The 17,678-nt window shown below is 38.9% G+C and overlaps 2 protein-coding genes across 10 annotated transcripts in view; one reads left to right on the forward strand and one right to left on the reverse strand.

Annotated features, from left to right (window-relative positions):
• Positions 1-10,431, reverse strand: part of rpp30 (ribonuclease P/MRP 30 subunit) — a 38,926-nt gene extending 28,495 nt beyond the window's left edge. For 3 of the 5 annotated variants that reach the window (XM_072557790.1, XM_072557789.1, XM_072557785.1), the window contains exons 1-4: positions 9,947-10,430; positions 2,471-2,526; positions 1,328-1,384; positions 298-372 (exon numbers count right to left, since the gene is read on the reverse strand). In XM_072557790.1, coding sequence (XP_072413891.1) covers positions 298-372; positions 1,328-1,384; positions 2,471-2,526; positions 9,947-10,028 — 270 coding nt within the window. In that variant the 5' untranslated portion in view covers positions 10,029-10,430. Of the gene's footprint in view, positions 1-297; positions 373-1,327; positions 1,385-2,470; positions 2,527-9,946 lie in introns of all 5 variants that reach the window. The other 2 variants (XM_072557786.1, XM_072557787.1) reach the window with 2 other exon arrangements.
• A 53-nt stretch (positions 10,432-10,484) lies between these two features.
• The window catches only part of kif20bb (kinesin family member 20Bb), a 100,335-nt gene continuing 93,141 nt past the window's right edge, over positions 10,485-17,678 (forward strand). For all 5 annotated transcript variants that reach the window (XM_072557791.1, XM_072557793.1, XM_072557794.1 and 2 more), the window contains exons 1-4: positions 10,485-10,596; positions 15,052-15,205; positions 17,199-17,297; positions 17,392-17,511. In XM_072557791.1, coding sequence (XP_072413892.1) covers positions 15,053-15,205; positions 17,199-17,297; positions 17,392-17,511 — 372 coding nt within the window. In that variant the 5' untranslated portion in view covers positions 10,485-10,596; position 15,052. The remainder of the gene's footprint in view (positions 10,597-15,051; positions 15,206-17,198; positions 17,298-17,391; positions 17,512-17,678) is intronic.

Below are 17,678 nucleotides of genomic sequence, written 5' to 3' on the forward strand. Positions count from 1 at the left end.
CAAGCTCTACACACTTTGCTTTTCGGGCTACTGTTTAAAAAAAAGCAAAAAGCTCTTTTAAGGCTGAATCCTGGAATTCCTTTCCCCTAGTCAAATTCCATCATACTTTAAAAACAACTCTGAACATGATGCAGCTTCTCTTCACTCCCTTCAATCAACACTTAGAAGGCTATGTGTCAATGGCCCTAATGTCTTTTCTCCTGCATTGTACAAAATAAGCTTTTAATTGGTTTGAAAAAAAAACACATCCCAGAAATCAAATCTCCATAAGAATACTAATGAAGTATCTGTACTTACCAGATCATTGCAATGAGAGGCATCAGAGACTATCACAGTAAGTCTGGTCATAATTTTAATTGGTTTTGATCTCCCCTATTCAAGAGAAATTCTATTAAAAACTGAAGTGTTAATTATTTCCAGTTTTGCATTTTAACAAATCGCAGTAAAATGCATTTGTGTCTTTGTAGCATTAACTTCTCATCACACTTCAGGTTTAAAAAAAAATGTGTGTGGAAGTAATATGAAACAGCACTATACCACCCTACTGAAAAAAAAAGCAGGCATTATCATAAGTGCTATTTTAAAATTTATGTTCAGAATGCATTATGACTAATTTATAAAAAACAGCAATGCAGACTGTTGTAAAGTTTTAATTAGGCCATCATGTTAAAATTTTATCCTCAAACATCCTACTTCCACTCTAAATCAACCTTTTCAACTACATTATGCCTAACTTTGACATCCGTACATTTATAATGGATATTTCAAATGAATTCTGATGGAAGGTTGTTTACTGGAACATAAACTGTTTCTTTCTTGACCTAATGAATATTTCCAACATTTTTGTGTTCTATTTCAGATAGTGATTTATATGATCTGTTCCTCAGAAACTGAGAATTTAATAGAAACAGTGAAAGTATAAGTCAGTCACATGTTCACCCTGCAACTACATATGCACTCTTCAGCAAGGTTCAGTGATTAACAACCTAAAATAAAAATACTGTTTTTGTAGTGATTCAGGCCAAAAAAAAAATCATCATTACCAACACTTGCATGCTGCCACCCAACCAAATCACCACCTGCATGTGGCACAAGTCAATATAAAACGTAAACAACAATATAGTTTCATCAAAGCAATGCTGTATTTCTTATTACTTGTGTCAAGTTTTTTTTGGGGTGAAACTTTAGTGCCTGGTAGGTAGCCTGCAGTTCTGTTGAACTACTGGAATGATTTGTGAATGTCAACATTGGAAAGTCACTGTACTATGGTGAGAATTAGAGAAAATAAATTGCATCAAAACCATATTGTACAAAATTTTGTACATACCTGCACAATAGGTGGCGATGGGAAAAGTTCTGAAACAGATGTTGGCTTAGCTATTTCCTGGAAAACATTTTATTATTGCAATAGACACTAAATGAAAGAATTAAATTCAAATACACGAGTTGCTCTTCTGTTGCTTCACTGATAATCAAAATGTAGAAATAGCAAAAATAATCCATTCTAACAAAGTATTCACAGCAATAAAATTTTATATAGCAATGCAATTTCAAAATACAACAGCAATTTGTGTTTATACAAATCATTTACTTTCAACCCATGAAATAAAATAATTACTGTCATTCAGCAGTAAGAAACCAGAAGATGATAAGTGACTAGTTGGTGAAGGGGGCTCAGAGAGTGAATATTTATGGCTGGACTTCTACATTTGAGTTTGGTTTACCTTCAACAATGTCTTCAAAAGACAGGATGTGGAAAAAGTGTCCCAGTTATTGATAGGATAGTTTATGTGATGGTGGTTACTGAGTTTTGGTACCAAGTGTGAACTGTGTCTGAGATGTTTGGTCCAATTCCTGAAAGATGTACTGCTTTTAATTTACAAAATGCAAAAACAAGATATGCAAGGGTAGATTGCTGTTATTTCCGAATTTCAGAATACAAAGTCAAAACACTGTCGATGTGGTATTAAAATTAAATACAAACTAAAAAAAATACTGGAAATACTCAGATCAGGCAAAATCTGTGGAAAGAGAAAACAATTAATTCATCAGGTGGACATCTGTTTTACAACTAGTATGTAGCCAACAGTATGCAGGAATATTTTTTTAAAAAGAGTGATCAAAGAGGAGTGGGCAAAACAATGTATAATTTTACAAATATTTCAAAACATAATTTGGGAATAGTTATAAATTTTATAACTGCCATAAGATATAATTACTCCCCCCGTACTGTATTTTACTGTTGTTGTATGACAACACAAACAATGATGTGTAGACATAGTGCCAACTTTACCCTATGGATATTGGTTACATTTGGTAGACTACTATTCAGTGATTTCTGATTTATTTTCAAAATGAATCAAACCAGGGTCCTAAAATCACTATGCCTGAAGACAGATATTAAACGTTTAGATAGATAGAAATGATGATTTAGGCTATAGAATTTTAGACATTAACAAAGCTTCCATACCTGCCTTTTTCCTTGAAGCTCAACCACATGATTAAGTGCAACTGTTGAATAACCAACTAGAGAACAGAAAATACACCATTGGTGATGTGGTAACAATGCAGAAACAGATAAACAATCAAAATACTGCAAATGAAAAACTTGAAATAAAATAAATGGAAAAATTTCAGATTCTGCAGCATTGAAATATAAGTGACATGAAATGATAACAGTTTCTCTCTCCAGATGCTACCAGACCAATGTAATTTCTCCAGAATTCATGGTTTTTAATTCTGGTAGCATATATAATTATATACAAGTCCTTCAATCTGTGTTTGTCTGTGAAATTTCACTGATTGATATCATTTCTTTTCCTGGTATCAGTTCAGAACTGCCTGCTTCAGTATACACAACTCAAACCTTGACCTGAAGAAATAGTTGTGTGTACCATAATTCTAATGCTTTTATACAGTCTTGTCTGTAGTACTATATATCCAGGTTCAAAAGACAATTATGAGATCAGTCAGGTCTTTGAAACATAAACAGTCAATGGAAAATAGTATTGATCTCCAGGTTTAATAAAGTGCAATGGCACTTTACATTCTCACCCAAAAACAAGTGGCTGTAATGCAGTAAATGTTTGTATCCTGCTTTTCAGGTGCAATTAAAAATGTAGAAGTCAAACCAAACAAAATAAAAATGGAGATTCTGGAAAGAAACAAAAACAAAGCACTTTGATGTTGAAAGCTGGAATAAGAGCAGAAACTACTTGAAACACTCAGTAAGGTAGCATATACAGAACAGAAGGAGTTAACATTGTCAGAATTCAAATTAGGGAGGTAAAAAAAATTGAAAGCTTACTCAAAGAAATGGATTTAATGAGGGTAAATGGTAGCACGGGAGTACTTACGCAGCTGAAAATGCAGCTGCAAAAAAAGTAACAAAGGAAAGAACAACTGCTCATGGGACAAGTCTCAGAAGTAAATAAATTGCATTGTTGTGCTTAAAAGTATAAGCAGATCATTACTTCAATTAAGAGTAATGGCTAGTAACCACCACTTATTATTTAACCAGCTCCTCATTTAATATACAATGTGAATATGTTTGTCAAATCCAGCCCTGCTGCTATTCTAAAATACTTTAAATCACAGGCAATAACAACTAAAGTTTAAAAACGAAGTAAACAGAAAGATGGTTTTGAATCTGAAAAGAACAAATTAGAAAGGGCAGACAATACAAAGTCTGAGAACAAAACAACTCTGAAGAATTAAATTGCATTATTTCAATGCAAGTACTCTTACAGGTAGGGCTAATGAACTCAGGGAACATTTGGGAACTGGGACATCATAACTATTGCAGAAACTTGGCTGAGGGATGGACAGGACTGGTAGCTTAATTTTATGGATTTCAGGTGTTATAGGAAGGATCGAAAGAAAGGCAAAAGGGGAGGCAGAGTGGGTTTTTGATTAAGGAAAAGATGAGGTGGTTAAAAAAAAGGTGGTGTTTAGCATGCTTGCCTTCAACACTCAGCCCTTTGGGTATACAAGTTGGGAAATCATGTTGCGGTTATACAGGTCATTAGCGGGGGCTCCTCTGGAATACAGTGTCCAGTTCTGGTTGCTCAGTTATAGGAAGTAGATTATTAAACTGGAGGGGGATCAGAAGAGATTTATCAGGATATTGCTGGGTATGGAAAGTTTGAGTTGTGAAGAAAGGCTGGGTCTTTTTTTTTCCCACTGGAGCTTAGTAGGTTGAGAGGTGACCTTATAGAAGTTTACAAAATAGAGGGGTATGGAAAGAATTAAATGGTAGTTGTCGTCTCCCTAGGAAAATTTTAAAATGGGAGAGGAGAGAGATTTAAAAAAAAGCCATGAAGGGTAATTTTTTTTTAACACTAGGGTGGTTTGCATATGGAATGCACTTTGAGAAAGTTGTGGATGAGGGTACAATTACAATATTTAAAGGCATTTGGATAGATACATGAATAGGAAAGGTCTGGAGGGATAGAGACCTGGAGCACGCACATGGGACTAGTTTATATTGGTATTATGTTTGGTATGGACTGATTAGACAGAAGGGTCTGTTTCAGTGTTGTGCGACTCCATGACTGCTGAAACTAGAAAAGGTATTTCTGAAAACCTGTCCAATTAAACATATGGTTGAAATTAGAAAGAAAAAAGTAATGATCACCTTGATGAAGTTGATCACGTAATAGTCAAAGGGAAATTGAGGAACAAAATGTAGAAAGATTAAGAATTATATTTAAATTTATATAATTAAAGATTATGTAAGAATAATAAGGTTGTAATAGTAGGTGATTTTAATTTTCCAACATTGCCTGGGACTACCACAGTGTTAATAGTTTGGATGATGAAGAATGTGTATTCAAGAAATTGTTTTTAAATCATCAATATGTAAAAAATCCTACGAGAGGAGTGAAATTTGACCTTCTGTTGGGACATGAGGCAGGGCAAGTGACTGAAATGATAATAGGGTAACGCTGCATCTAGTGATCGTAATTCTATTTGCTTTAAAAATTGTTGTGGAAAAGGATAAGCCTTCCATAGAAATTCTAGTTTTTAAATGGATTAAGGCAAACGTTAATGGTATGAGATAGGAACTTTCAAAAATTGTTTGGAGTAGACGGTTTGCAGATAAGGGGTCATCTAATAAGTGGGAGGCTTTCAAAAGTCCTATAAAAGAGTTCAGAGTCATTATGTTCCTGTTCAGAGTGAAAGGTAAGGTTGGTAAAATTAGTGAACAACGGATGAATAAATATATCGGAGTTTCTAGTCAAGAATAAAGAGAATCGTACATTAGATATAAACAATTGTGTTCAAATTAATATCTTCAACAGCATTAAAAAAAAGTGTCGAGGCATTCTAAAAAGGGAGATCAGGAATGCAAAGAGAGGATATGAAATATCCTTGGCAATTAAGGTTAAGGATAATCCAAAGAGATTCTACAAGTACATTAACAGCAAGAGAGCAACTAGAGAGAGTAGGGCCTCTTGATGACCAGAGGTCATCTGTGTTCCTTGTCATATAAATAATTTAGCTGAGAATATAAAAGGCATATTTAGCAAGTTTGCAGATGACACCAAAATTGGTAGTACTGTGAAAAAGACAAGATTACAAAAGATATCTTGATCAATTGAGGAGTTGCAGTTGGACTTTAATTTGGATAAATGTGACCATTTGCATTTTGGTAAAATAAATAAGGGCAGGAGTTGTACAATTAAAATTAATGCCTTGGACAGTGTTGTAGAACAGAGAGACCTCAGGGTTCAGGTACATAATTCTTTGAAGTTTGCCTCAAATGTAGATAAAGTGTTAAGAAGGTATTCAGCACGCTTTCATTCATTGCTCAGACTTCCAAGTACAGGAGTTGGGACATCATGTTGAGGTTGCACAAGAGGTTGGTGAGGCCTCTTCTAGAGTACGGTTTCCAGTTCTAGTCACTATTGTAAGAAGGATACTATTAAGCTGGAGAAGGTTCAGAAGAGATTTACCAGGACAGTTGTACTTTTGCTCACTGTGAGCTGATAGAATTGTTCTCAGACAGTTTGTCACCATGCTAGGTAACATCAGTGAGCCTCTGATGAAGTGCGGGTGTTCTGTTCCACTTACTATGAGGGTGTGCAGATCTGTTATGGGTGATGTTACTTCTGGTTCTTTTTCGGAGTTTGGTAAATAGGGTCCAATTTGATATGTTTGTTAATGGAGTTCCTGTTTAAATGCCAGGCCTCTAGGAATTCCCGTGAATGCCTTTGTTTAGCCTGTCCCAGAATGGATGTATTGTCCCACTCTACCTGGCATCCCTCTGTTTGTGTGTATGGATACTAGTGAGACAGTCATGTCTTTTGGTGGTGAGTTGGTGCTCATATATACATCCATCCTGGGACAGGCTAAACAAAGACACACACAGGAATTCTTACAGGCTTGGCATTCAAACCGGAACTCCATTAACAAACATATCGATTTGGACTCCATTTACCAAATTCTCAGAAAAAGAAACGAAAGTGATATCACCCACCACATCAGATCAGGACAAATAGTGAATGGGACAGAACCTCAGCACTTCAGAGGCTCACTGATGTTACCTAGCATGGTGACAAAACATCTGAGAACAAATGTACCAGCTCAGCAAGCAAACCTACAACCTGATCTACAACTTGAACTACAAATCTTCTCTAAAATTGCATTTACTAAAATGTTGCCAGGAATGTAGGAGTTGAGTTATAACAAGAGGCTAAATAGGTTGGGACTCTTTTCACTGCAGTGTACAAGGATGAAAAGTAACCTTATAGAGGTTTATAAAATTATGGAAGTGAATGGTAGGTGTCTTTTCCCTAGGATTGGGAATTTCAAGACTAGGAGGTATATTTTTGAGGTGAGAGGAGAAAGATTTAAAAGAGACAAGAGGGTCAATTTTTAATAGTTTTTCCAACAGAGTGGTTCATGCAAGGAATGAACTTCCAGAGAAAGTGGTGGGTGTGGGTATAGTTACAACATTTAAAATGACATTTAGATAAGTACATGAATAAGAAACGTTTGGATGGATATGGGCCAAATGCATACAGGTAGGACAAGTTTAGTTTGGGGTTATGGTCAGCATGGTGTGGTTGGACCAAAAGGTCTCTTTCCATACTCTAAAATTCTGTAACTAAGTTAAAAATCACAACACCAGGTTATATCCAACAGGTTTATTTGAAAGTACTAGCTTTTGGAGTGCTGCTCCTTCACTATAAATTCTGTCTCTTCTTGATTCTATTCCACAGCTACCTGATGAAGGAGCAATGCTCTGAAAGCTTGTACGTCCAAATAAACCTGTTGGACCATAACCTGACATTGTGTGATTTTTAAACTCTGTCAACCCCAGTCTAACCCTACACCTCCACATCATTTTATATATAAAAAAAAGTAAATAACACTCCGGAGGGAAATCTGTTTCAATAACATTCAGCATTGAGAAGAGATGTTTTGGCAGAAAAAAATAAATTGTTTTGGCCTGTTGAGCATCCTTGATTTTTGAACAAACAGTAACACACATGTAAACAGAAAAGGTGAGTGCTTCTTTCTTTCATATTTATGCAGCAAATAAGGGGGCATGGTACACATTGCTACCACTGCACATTACTGGATGGGGTGGACTGTTTAAACTGGTTGATAAAAGGACCTAATAAAGGCATATTTGTTTTTCCTGTATGGTAGACATGCTTCTTGAATGTTATTAGAAGTGGATTTACCCAGCAAAGTTGACAGCATTTCATCAGAGTCCTCAATTGAGTCTTGAAAATAGCCATCAGGCTTTGAGAAGTCAGGAAATATGTATGTTACTCATTGCAGGAATCCAGAGTTTCTAACTTTCTCTTTAAATCAACTAAAATAGTTAAGTGTCTGATCCAGCTGAGTTTCTGGTCAATGGAAGCGGGCAGTTCTAGTGATGGTTTACCATTGGATTGTCATGGAGAGAAATTTGGATTCCCTTGTTTGAAATACAGACACTTGTGTTGTTTTCCACTCCTCAGCCAAGCCTGAATGTTGTCCACATTTTGCTGCAGATGACACCAGGAACTAGGACAAAAAAAACATGGGCATCGCTCCCCCCCAAAAAAAAGGAACCAAAAAGGAGTATGAGAAATTGTGACAGAAGTGGTTACAAGAAGAAAGAGCAAAGCGAGATGCAAAGCCTCCAGTGACAATCAAGCATGAGCTGTTACACCACAGCGACAAAGTGGATTTGGAATCCAAGTTAGGAAAAACTATAGTCTGTGACTGCATAGTGAAAGATTCCATCAACTTTCTGGATCACATCAATGACAAAAAAAACATCAAGAGAATTTGGGGATGTCAATAAAGGTGGAATACTCAACTCTGGACCAAGTAAAGACACGTAAATACCAATAAAAAGAAATGAACTGATTCAGTACATGAGGAGTCAAGGACATTTATAAATATTGCAATTAGCAAACATCCTTATTCTAAACTTATATTGATGAAACAGCTGCAAATGATTGGGTTTAGGTTTCTATCCTTAGGAATAGACAGAGACCTTCTAGTGTAGTGATAGTATCCCTACCACTGGACAAAAAAAGCACTGGTTTTAAGTCCCACCTGTTTCACATATGTGCAATAACATTTCTGAACAAACTGATTAGAAATAGAGGTTAAAATAAAACAACACTTAGGAACAGTCAGTTCTTGTGGCAGGACAGGAACATCCATACTGCTTGGCCAAAGGATTTGGGTTCAAGGTCTGCTTAGTTCAGGTGTGTCATGCATCTCTGAACTGATTAAAAACTGTGCACTACAAAACCCAACAGTTGAGAGAGTTCAAAGGTTTCCGGTTTAGAGAAAGTTATCGTAAGAGATTCACACACTGTCACTGACGGAAACAAATGGCATTGAGCTACTGAGATCAACAACAATGCATCGTATTTGATAATACCCATACTATAATGTGAGGAACACAGGGTTCTGGTGGCGCAGTGATACTGCTCCTACCTCAACCAGGATGCCCAAACGCAAGTCTTGAACGTATGTAAAGTTTGCAATAATTGAAATGGCTACAGTTGATATCATTTGTGTGCAATTTTAGTGCAATAACTCAACTAGCATCACCCAGATAAAATACTAAACTCAATACAGGGGATCTCCAATTTAAGAACATCTGACTTACAAATTTTCTTACTTACAAACACGATCCCTTACAGGGATGTAATTCCAAAGACCCAACAAACAAACATTTCCTGTACTTAGGAATGGCTGCTTTACATCGTGCTCAAGTTGGGACACAATGTAGGACAAATCAACTTGCAAATGGATTCAGGTTCAGAACCTCAGAGTCAGGGATCCAGGTTCGATTCCACTCTTGGGTGACTGTGCGCAGTTTGCACATTATGTGTCTGTGTCAGAGTCCAAAGGTGGGCAAGGTGGACTGGCTATACTAAATTGCCCTAGAGATGTATCGGTTAGATGTGTAAGCTATGGGAAAGTTAGTGTTCAAAATATAGGATAGTCTGTGGGTGACGTTGTTTGGAGGGTCAGTGTGGACTTGTGTTGAATGGCCTATTTCCACACATAGAGATTCAATGGAAATCCTACCTGCTTCAGAAGATCTATGAACAGATTAATTATACGATAACCCGAGGAAATTTCACAGTGATCTCCTGAGACGGAGATGATTGGCCCATAAAAACTTTAATCATCTTTTGTGACAAAGATGTTTTGACATAGTGGAGAGTTTTCGTTCTAATCTGCATTGATTCCAATTTTGCTGCGTCTGAAGAGCCGCGCTGTGTACAAATTTAACTCTGACAATAATGTCCAGATGGGGAACTAACACTAAATCCTATGCAATTCACTCAATGCGGTGTGCGAATCCCCTAAAGAGTAAGAGGGCAATTTGACAGGACATAAAAGAGCATTTAAAAACATCTAATGAAATCCATACTTTTAATAAGTGAAAGTGCAACGTGATTTAAGAAACAATACTCACGGTGCGCCGCTGTTTCTATTAGACTTTGCAATCTCTTTCTGTCGGTGGTGTTAACGACGTTTAAATCTACAAAAAGCGCCATGCTTTCACAACGTGAGGGGGAACGTTCGCTTTTCCTGCGGCTCGAAAGGTTAATGTTTACGCCCACAGCACCTCGCTCAAAGCCACCGTCGGCTCTAGGCCCCACTTTAAATCAAAGATGACCTCAGGGGGAAAAAAAAAACAGAAAATGCTGGCAAAACTCGGCTATGGAGTGCAGCCTCTGTGAAGAGACAGAAACGGGGTTAAAGCCTCTGGACGCCGACCTCGCATCAAAGCAAACTCAAGCTAAGCTAGACCATCAAACTATCATTCCCTGACTCCTATTCGCGTTTCTTCCGATTAGCTTGGCTATCCTTACAATTAACAATACGGAGGAAACACTTTCTCCTCATTTTGTCAACTCACAACGGTGCCCCAGCGCCGCAGTCCCTTTTGCAACTGCGCCGCCCACTACCCGTGATGCTCCGAGAGACTGCCAGCTCGCCATTGGTGGGATTTAAAAAACACCAGCGCGCGCGGCAGGAACGTTAGTCTCGGAGTGCGCGCGCGGCGGTGGCGACCACTGGAGCTGCTTGGTTCAATCTGTGATGTACAATCGAGTTTTGGAGGTTAGTGTTTATTTGTGTGAAAGACATCACAACTAAGTTCTGCCGATCTATGTGTGTGTGTCTGAGAGGGATGAAGGGTTTTTGCCCGAAACGTCGATTTTCCTGCTCCTCGGATGCTGCCTGAACTGCTGTGCTCTTCCAGCACCACTCTAATCCAGAATCTGGTTTCCAGCATCTACAGTCATTGTTTTTAACCCCATAGCCCCAGTCATGGTGTCTGTGTTTGTCACTCTGAAAGGCATCGTAACTGAGTGCTGGTTAATATAACGAAACTGAGGCCGGTCACTCCTGAACTGAGGTAATAAGTGCCATCCTGCACCACAGCGTTGACGGTCGTCGTAGACCAGGTTCTTCCTTTCCGATGAGTAGAAGTGCACTGGTGTCTCTGGACACAGACAAATTAATACGTAATACCGTTATACTCTGAACTCTCTTCTTGCAAACTGTCAGCATTATTTGGTCTGCCTCCGCAGCGTGATTATAATGTTAGAAATCACACGACACCAGGTTATAATCCCACAGGTTTTTTTGATAGTACAAGCTTTCGGAGCGCTGCACCTTCGTCAGGTAGCTCGTGGGGCAGGATCATGGGATACAGAGTTTACTATAAATACTGTGTCCTTATAATTTTGCCGCACCAGCTACCTGGCGAAGTAGCAGCGCTCCGAAAGCTTGTACCTTCAAATATACCTGTTGGACCATAACCTGGTGTTGTGATTTTTTTTTCACAAAAAATCTGTCCATTCACACCACCACCGACACGTCCATGTTATGATTATAATGGCTGTTTTTTGATTAAGATGTAAAGGATCCTGTGAATTGGACAAGATCCAGGAGATATCCGTGCATTTGTCTAATGTTAATTTCTCGACCAGCATTCTTGAAAAACTTTTGATATGCACTTGGGTAGTTTTTGTACAACTTGTGCTAGTGTTCTGGAAACTTATTTTCTGTACACTGTTTTGGTCCTCTCCATGTATTTATCTAGTTTCCCTCTAAAGGGGCAACTTTGCTAGTTGGATGGAGAAAGTGAGGACTACAGATGCTAGAGATCAGAATCGAAGTGTGTGGTGCCGGAAAAACACAGCCGGTCAGGCAGCATCCGATGCAGGAGAATTGACATTTCATGCATAAGCCATTCATAAAGAGTTGCGTGGATTACTTGTGGCAAGTTCCACGTTTTCAGCGTCCACTCGGTAAAATATGTATCCGGTTTTGCCGATTTGGAGTGAAGTGGATGTCTTGAGTCATGTCAGTGTCAGCACGATTGTGACAATCTTCAAGTGATTGGACAAATCCAACTGTGAAAATTTGTTCGTCTTCCAGCTGTCCATTGAAGGTGTAATCATTACGGCAAAACTGAACAGATCGATTTGATTGATTGCATTTATTGAAAACAGGTTTGGCCATCAAGAGGTGTAGTTGACAGGATAATCACAGCCATAACCTACAAGAAAATTGCTGATGCCAACTTCTCAATACTTTTTCAAATTGACAACATCCTTCAACTTTGTAAAATGTGAGATATTCCAGAAGATTCTGCTGAAGTAAAGTTGGCTTCTGAAAAAAATTTGGCAATGGGTCCATCAGAGACCTGTCTTGAGGTTACAGCAGGTGTCAAGTAAGGTTATGTTATTGGCCTAGTTCCTCTTTGATTTTTTTTCCTATTTGCTGTGTTCTGTCTGTTGGAATGCAGTTTTATTAATCAAATGGATGGAAGACTACTTAATCTAGCATGTGTCAAACCAAAACCTAAGAACAGCAAGTTTAAGACATTGGAATTCAATTTGTTGCAGCAGAGTAATGTATGGGAAATTAATCTGCAGAAAATGAGGTATTTTACTCAGGCATATAAGGAGACTTGCTATTTGGAAGACAAAAGCTCTACATCAGCATGTGCCTTATATGCACCTTCCCTAACCCCCATTGATTAGGATTCTTGAGTGCTTGGAGAATTTGGAACACTGACGCTGGTTTGGATTTTCAAAATTTACTTCTGGGATATGAGCTTCACTGGCTTTGTCCATTTTCTGTAGATCCACACACTCCATACTGTTTTGGGTAAGACAATTGGAGTTGCAGGTTCTTAAAACAGTAGCACAGAACGAATAGCAATCCCATTTAAAGTCAGGATGGTGAGTGGTTTGGAAGTGATCTTGCATTCCCATGTATCTACTGTCCTTGTCCTTCCATATGGTAGTGATAATAGGTTTGGAAGGTGCTCTCCAAGAAGCCTTGGTGAATTTCTGCAGCCTGTCTTGCACAGTGAATGGTTGAGGATGAGATTCCATTCATGTGAGCTGTTTTGTCCTTGTGGTCAGAGCTTCTTTATGGTTGTTGGAGCTGTATTGATCTAGTGAACTGGGGATTGTTCTGAGATTCTAGCGTTGTACTTTAGGTGATTAGTTATTTTCTGCAGGATTTATAGACCCTGGCTGGCTATAGTAAGTGTGGTGCTGGATAAACACAGCAGTCCAGGCAGCATCCGAGGAGCAGGAGAATCGACATTTCGGGCATAAGCCCTTCTTCAGGAATCATGCCCGCAATGTCGATTCTCCTGCTCCTTGGATGCTGCCTGGTGTGCTGTGTTTTTTGAGCACCACACTTTTCAACTCTGATCTCCAGCATCTGCAGTCCTCACTTTCTCCTGGCTATAGTATGTGACAATGGTTGGTCTTTTCCTCTCTTTCCTCATTATTTTTCTCAGAACCATAGAATTCCTACAGCGTGGAAGCAGACTGTTCACCCTGTCAAGTCCGCACTGACTTTCCAGACCTGTGTCCTACATTATGCCTGTAACCCTGCATATCCCATGCTAGTTCACCCCTGCAAGATAGTGGTGGAGTTGGGTTCCAATTGATTTTATTTTCTTTCCCTTGTTTTCTTTCTATTTTCCTTTTCTTCATTTACCTCTTGAGCTCCGATGACATCAACAGCAGACCTCAAGTGAGGCCAGCATGGAGGATAGTAGGCCCAGTGTGGACCTCGAGCATTTGTGAAACCAGAGGCAGTGGCAGCAATGAAGCATGGCAGTGGCTGGAGCACAGGGCAAATCTGGATGGCAGCAGCGATGGTCGACCATGACAGCTAGTGGTCAGTGGCAGCCTGGGCCAAAGCCTTGTAAGCTGCGGTGAAGCCAAGAATGCCTGGGTGGAACTTAACCCAGCGCAGGTGAAAGCTTGCCCAGTTTAGAAGGGGGAGTAGAGAATTAACCCTCTTGGGGAAGCCCAGCTTGGAGGATCTGCAGGCCCCCGACTCAAGAAATGATTGTAATGTTTGACACTTTAATGTTATTTCTTTACTTTTTCTCTTTTATGCTTAGATTGTGGTGCTGAAATTATTAACCTTTCTTTATTTCTGTTTCTGTAACTAAGATTTTGCACCTAGGTATTTTGTACCTAAAGATAATGCCATTTGTGGTGATATGATACATTTTCTCTGTTCTCTTGTACCTCATACTTGAGTACACATGACATTTTCTAATCAACCTGTTCAGATGTAATGACATCCTTCAGAAGCACAAGGAACTTGAACCCATGCTACTCCAGCTGTCAGTGGAATCTGAAATATCATTTGCAAACTTGTTTGCAATCTAGTGACAAAAACAAATTGCTGGAAAAACTTAGCAGGAATGGAATGGCTGTGGAGAGAAATCCGCATTAAGTGACCCTTCTTTGCAACTGAACAGTATTTTACGGTTCTGAAGAAAGATCACTGGATCCAAACTGGATTAACTCTACTTTCTTTCCCCAGATGCTACCCGACCTGCTGAGTTATTCTTTGATTTCCTGCATCTGAAGCTCTTTGTTTTTTTTAAATTAGTGAGTTTATTGTGTAAGCACAATAAGGTAATGGTAAAGTTGTCATAATCCCAGAAGGCGATATGGTTGCTCTCTGGTTGGCGACAACTGATGGGTTCAATCTGTGTGTTGTTACACCTCTAGCAAGGACGCAGTTTGAGAAGGTGGAAACTTCAAAACCCCAATAGATCAAATAAATAAATGGAGGCTTGCAATTATACATTCTACCTTTTTTCCATTTATCACCAGCCATTTCAAAGCGTTTTGTGGAGGCCCTCTTGTGGTGCATTGGTAGTGTCCCTACTTCTGGGCTAAGAGACCCATGTTCAAGTCTTAACTGCTCCAAACATATGTAATAGCATCTCTGAAGAAGTTGATTACAAAAATGTTTTTAAAGGAAGTGAAGCATTTTGTGGCCAATGGAGTACTTTGCAGCATTTGGGAAATGCAATAGCTAGTTTAAACTGAAGAATGTGATAATGACCAGACAACCTTTTTCTTGTAATGTTGATTAACAGTTGTGCAAAGTAGTCTTTTGGCGCGTTTCATCTACCTTTTTACATTTCGTTCACAACTTCTTCAGTTGAAAGTTCCCTGAAGTTATAAATACAATTGCATTTCTTTTTGCTAACATTTTCTTTTCTTTTCTTGGCAGAATGGAGCCTATAATAAACTCTAAATTGTCATTTATACAACCACAAGGAGCTGTGAATGATGAACAGGATATACCTGCTGCAGAGGATTTTCAAGAAATTAGAAAGGATTTGATTGTTGAACTATGCCAGGAAGAAAACAAAAATACATCACATGTACGTATGTAATAGAATTTGTGGTGGGGGGGGGGGCAGACATTGACACATTGCACATTGTTAACTTAATTTGTTTGATAATACAAGGATCCAGCCTCATGCTTTTGAGGCATGGGTTTAAATTTCAGAGCAGCATTGACTGGAATTTTAAAAAGATTGGTTTTGTGGCAGTGATAATGTTGTTGCCTGTGGCCCAGAAGCTCCAAGTTCAAGTTCTGCTTAACCTGGGGGTTTGTCACAAAACCTGTCCAAACAGGTTGATTAGCAATACAGGGGACACATAATAGAATTTGGTTGTTTGCAGCAAGATCCCGTCACCATTTTTTCTATTTTACCATATATTTTACAATATATGTTAATGATATAGGAGATGATATTAGTAATAACATTAGCAAATTTGCTGATGATACTAAGCTGGGTGGCAGGGTGAAATGTGATGAGGATGTTAGGAGATTACAGGGTGACCTGGGCAAGTTGGGTGAGTGGTCAGATGCATGGCAGATGCAGTTTAATGTGGATAAATGTATGGTTATCCACTTTGGTGGCAAGAACAGGAAGGCAGATTACTACCTCAATGGAATCAATTTAGGTAAAGGGGCAGTACAGAGCGATCTGGGTGTTCTTGTACACCAGTCAATGAAGGTAAGCATGCAGATGCAGCAGATAGTGAAGAAGGCTAATAGCATGCTGGCCTTCATAACAAGAGGGATTGAGTATAGAAGCAAAGAGGTTCTTCAGCAGCTGTACAGGGCCCTGATGAGACCACACCTGGAGTACTGTGTGCAGTTCTGGTCTCCAAATTTGAGGAAAGACATTCTGGCTATTGAGGGAGTGCAGCGTAGGTTCATGAGGTCAAATCCTGGAATGGCGGGATTACCTTACACGGAATGACTGGAGCGACTGGGCTTATATACCCTTGAGTTTAGAAGACTGAGAGGTGATCTGATTGAGACATATAAGATTATTAAAGGATTGGACACTCTGGAGGCAGGAAACATGTTTCTGCTGATGGGTGAGTGCCGAACCAGAGGACACAGCTTAAAAATAAGGGGCAGACCATTTAGGACAGAGATGAGGAGTGACTTCTTCACCCAGAGAGTGGTGGCTGTGTGGAATGCTCTGCCCAGAGGGCAGTGGAGGCCCAGTCTCTGGATTCATTTAAGAAAGAGTTGGATAGAGCTCTCAAGGATTGTGGAATCAAGGGTTAAGGAGATAAGGCAGGAACAGGATATTGATTAAGGATGATCAGCCATGATCATATTGAATGGTGGTGCAGGCTCAAAGGGCAGAATGGCCTACTCCTGCACTTATTGTCTATTGTCTATTGTCATTTGAGCTTGGCCTAGTGTGGCAAGTAATTTATCTGGACTTCATATGACGCTTGTAGGAAACCAAGTATGTCTCTTTGGTTGATTTGCATTTAAACATCGGGTATCCACCCCAGCCAACCAAGGGATTGAATCCTGATGGTGCTCGTCAGACCCACCAATTGAAGAGTCAGAGTTGCTGTAGAAATATAAACATCTTTCATTTTTTGTGTCTGGAGTAGTAGAAGGGATGTTAGAGACTGGCTGTCCAGAAAAGTCTCCTACTCTTTTCACATGCTATTGGCATGCTTTAGAAATATTTACATGTTTAAACTCAATACATTTGGCTATTTTATAAACACTCCTTTCTTCGTAATTAATCCTTTTGAGTGAAATTGAACCTGGTGCCTCTGGTTCAGAGGCAGGAACACTACCTATTGCATCACAAGATCTCCAACTCTACCTCCTACTATTCATGTTCAAGATTGTGATCAAATCCTGCTCAATAAAAGAATAAGTGCAGTTCCAATTGAATTGCACATGTCCTGACTTGGATGTGAATTGCTGCTGCCACTCCTTCATCTTTACTAGATCAAAATGCTGATCTGTGCATTTTTCCCTTCATCTGTAGAGTTTGAAAATGTATGGAGTTTGTGTTGATATGTTGAACTATTTGTTTTTGACAGGCTGTTCAACAAAAATGTTTGGGTTCAAAGGATCATATGTGTGTTCATCTTCGTATCAGACCTTTTACGGAAGCTGAAGTTGCACAAAATGAATCTCAGGCTAGTTACCTAAATTACTTTGGGAGCAGAATTTTTAACGTAGTTTGATTTTGTTAAAAATTATGCTGATCTGTCAAACATGTGCTCCTTTTAGAACTGTGTATCGATAGAAAACTCAACTAGTGTGATCCTGAAGCCACCGCGAATTTCCTTGGGTTCCAGATGCAGCGATCGAGCAATTGGCCAATTTGCTCAATGCTTTTCATTTACACATGTAAGTGACCAATATAATGTGGTGTCCATTGCAAGTTAAATATAATCATGTTTGAGTGTGTATTTTTAAGCTTGGATGAGTAGCCTTTATTACATTTTGTGACAGTTTTAACTTACATTTGGTAGAAAACCAATAAAACTACTTTGGTTACTCAAAATTACTGTTTA

This window comes from Chiloscyllium punctatum, chromosome 38 (genome assembly GCF_047496795.1).
Source record: "Chiloscyllium punctatum isolate Juve2018m chromosome 38, sChiPun1.3, whole genome shotgun sequence".
Classification (NCBI taxonomy): domain Eukaryota; kingdom Metazoa; phylum Chordata; class Chondrichthyes; order Orectolobiformes; family Hemiscylliidae; genus Chiloscyllium; species Chiloscyllium punctatum.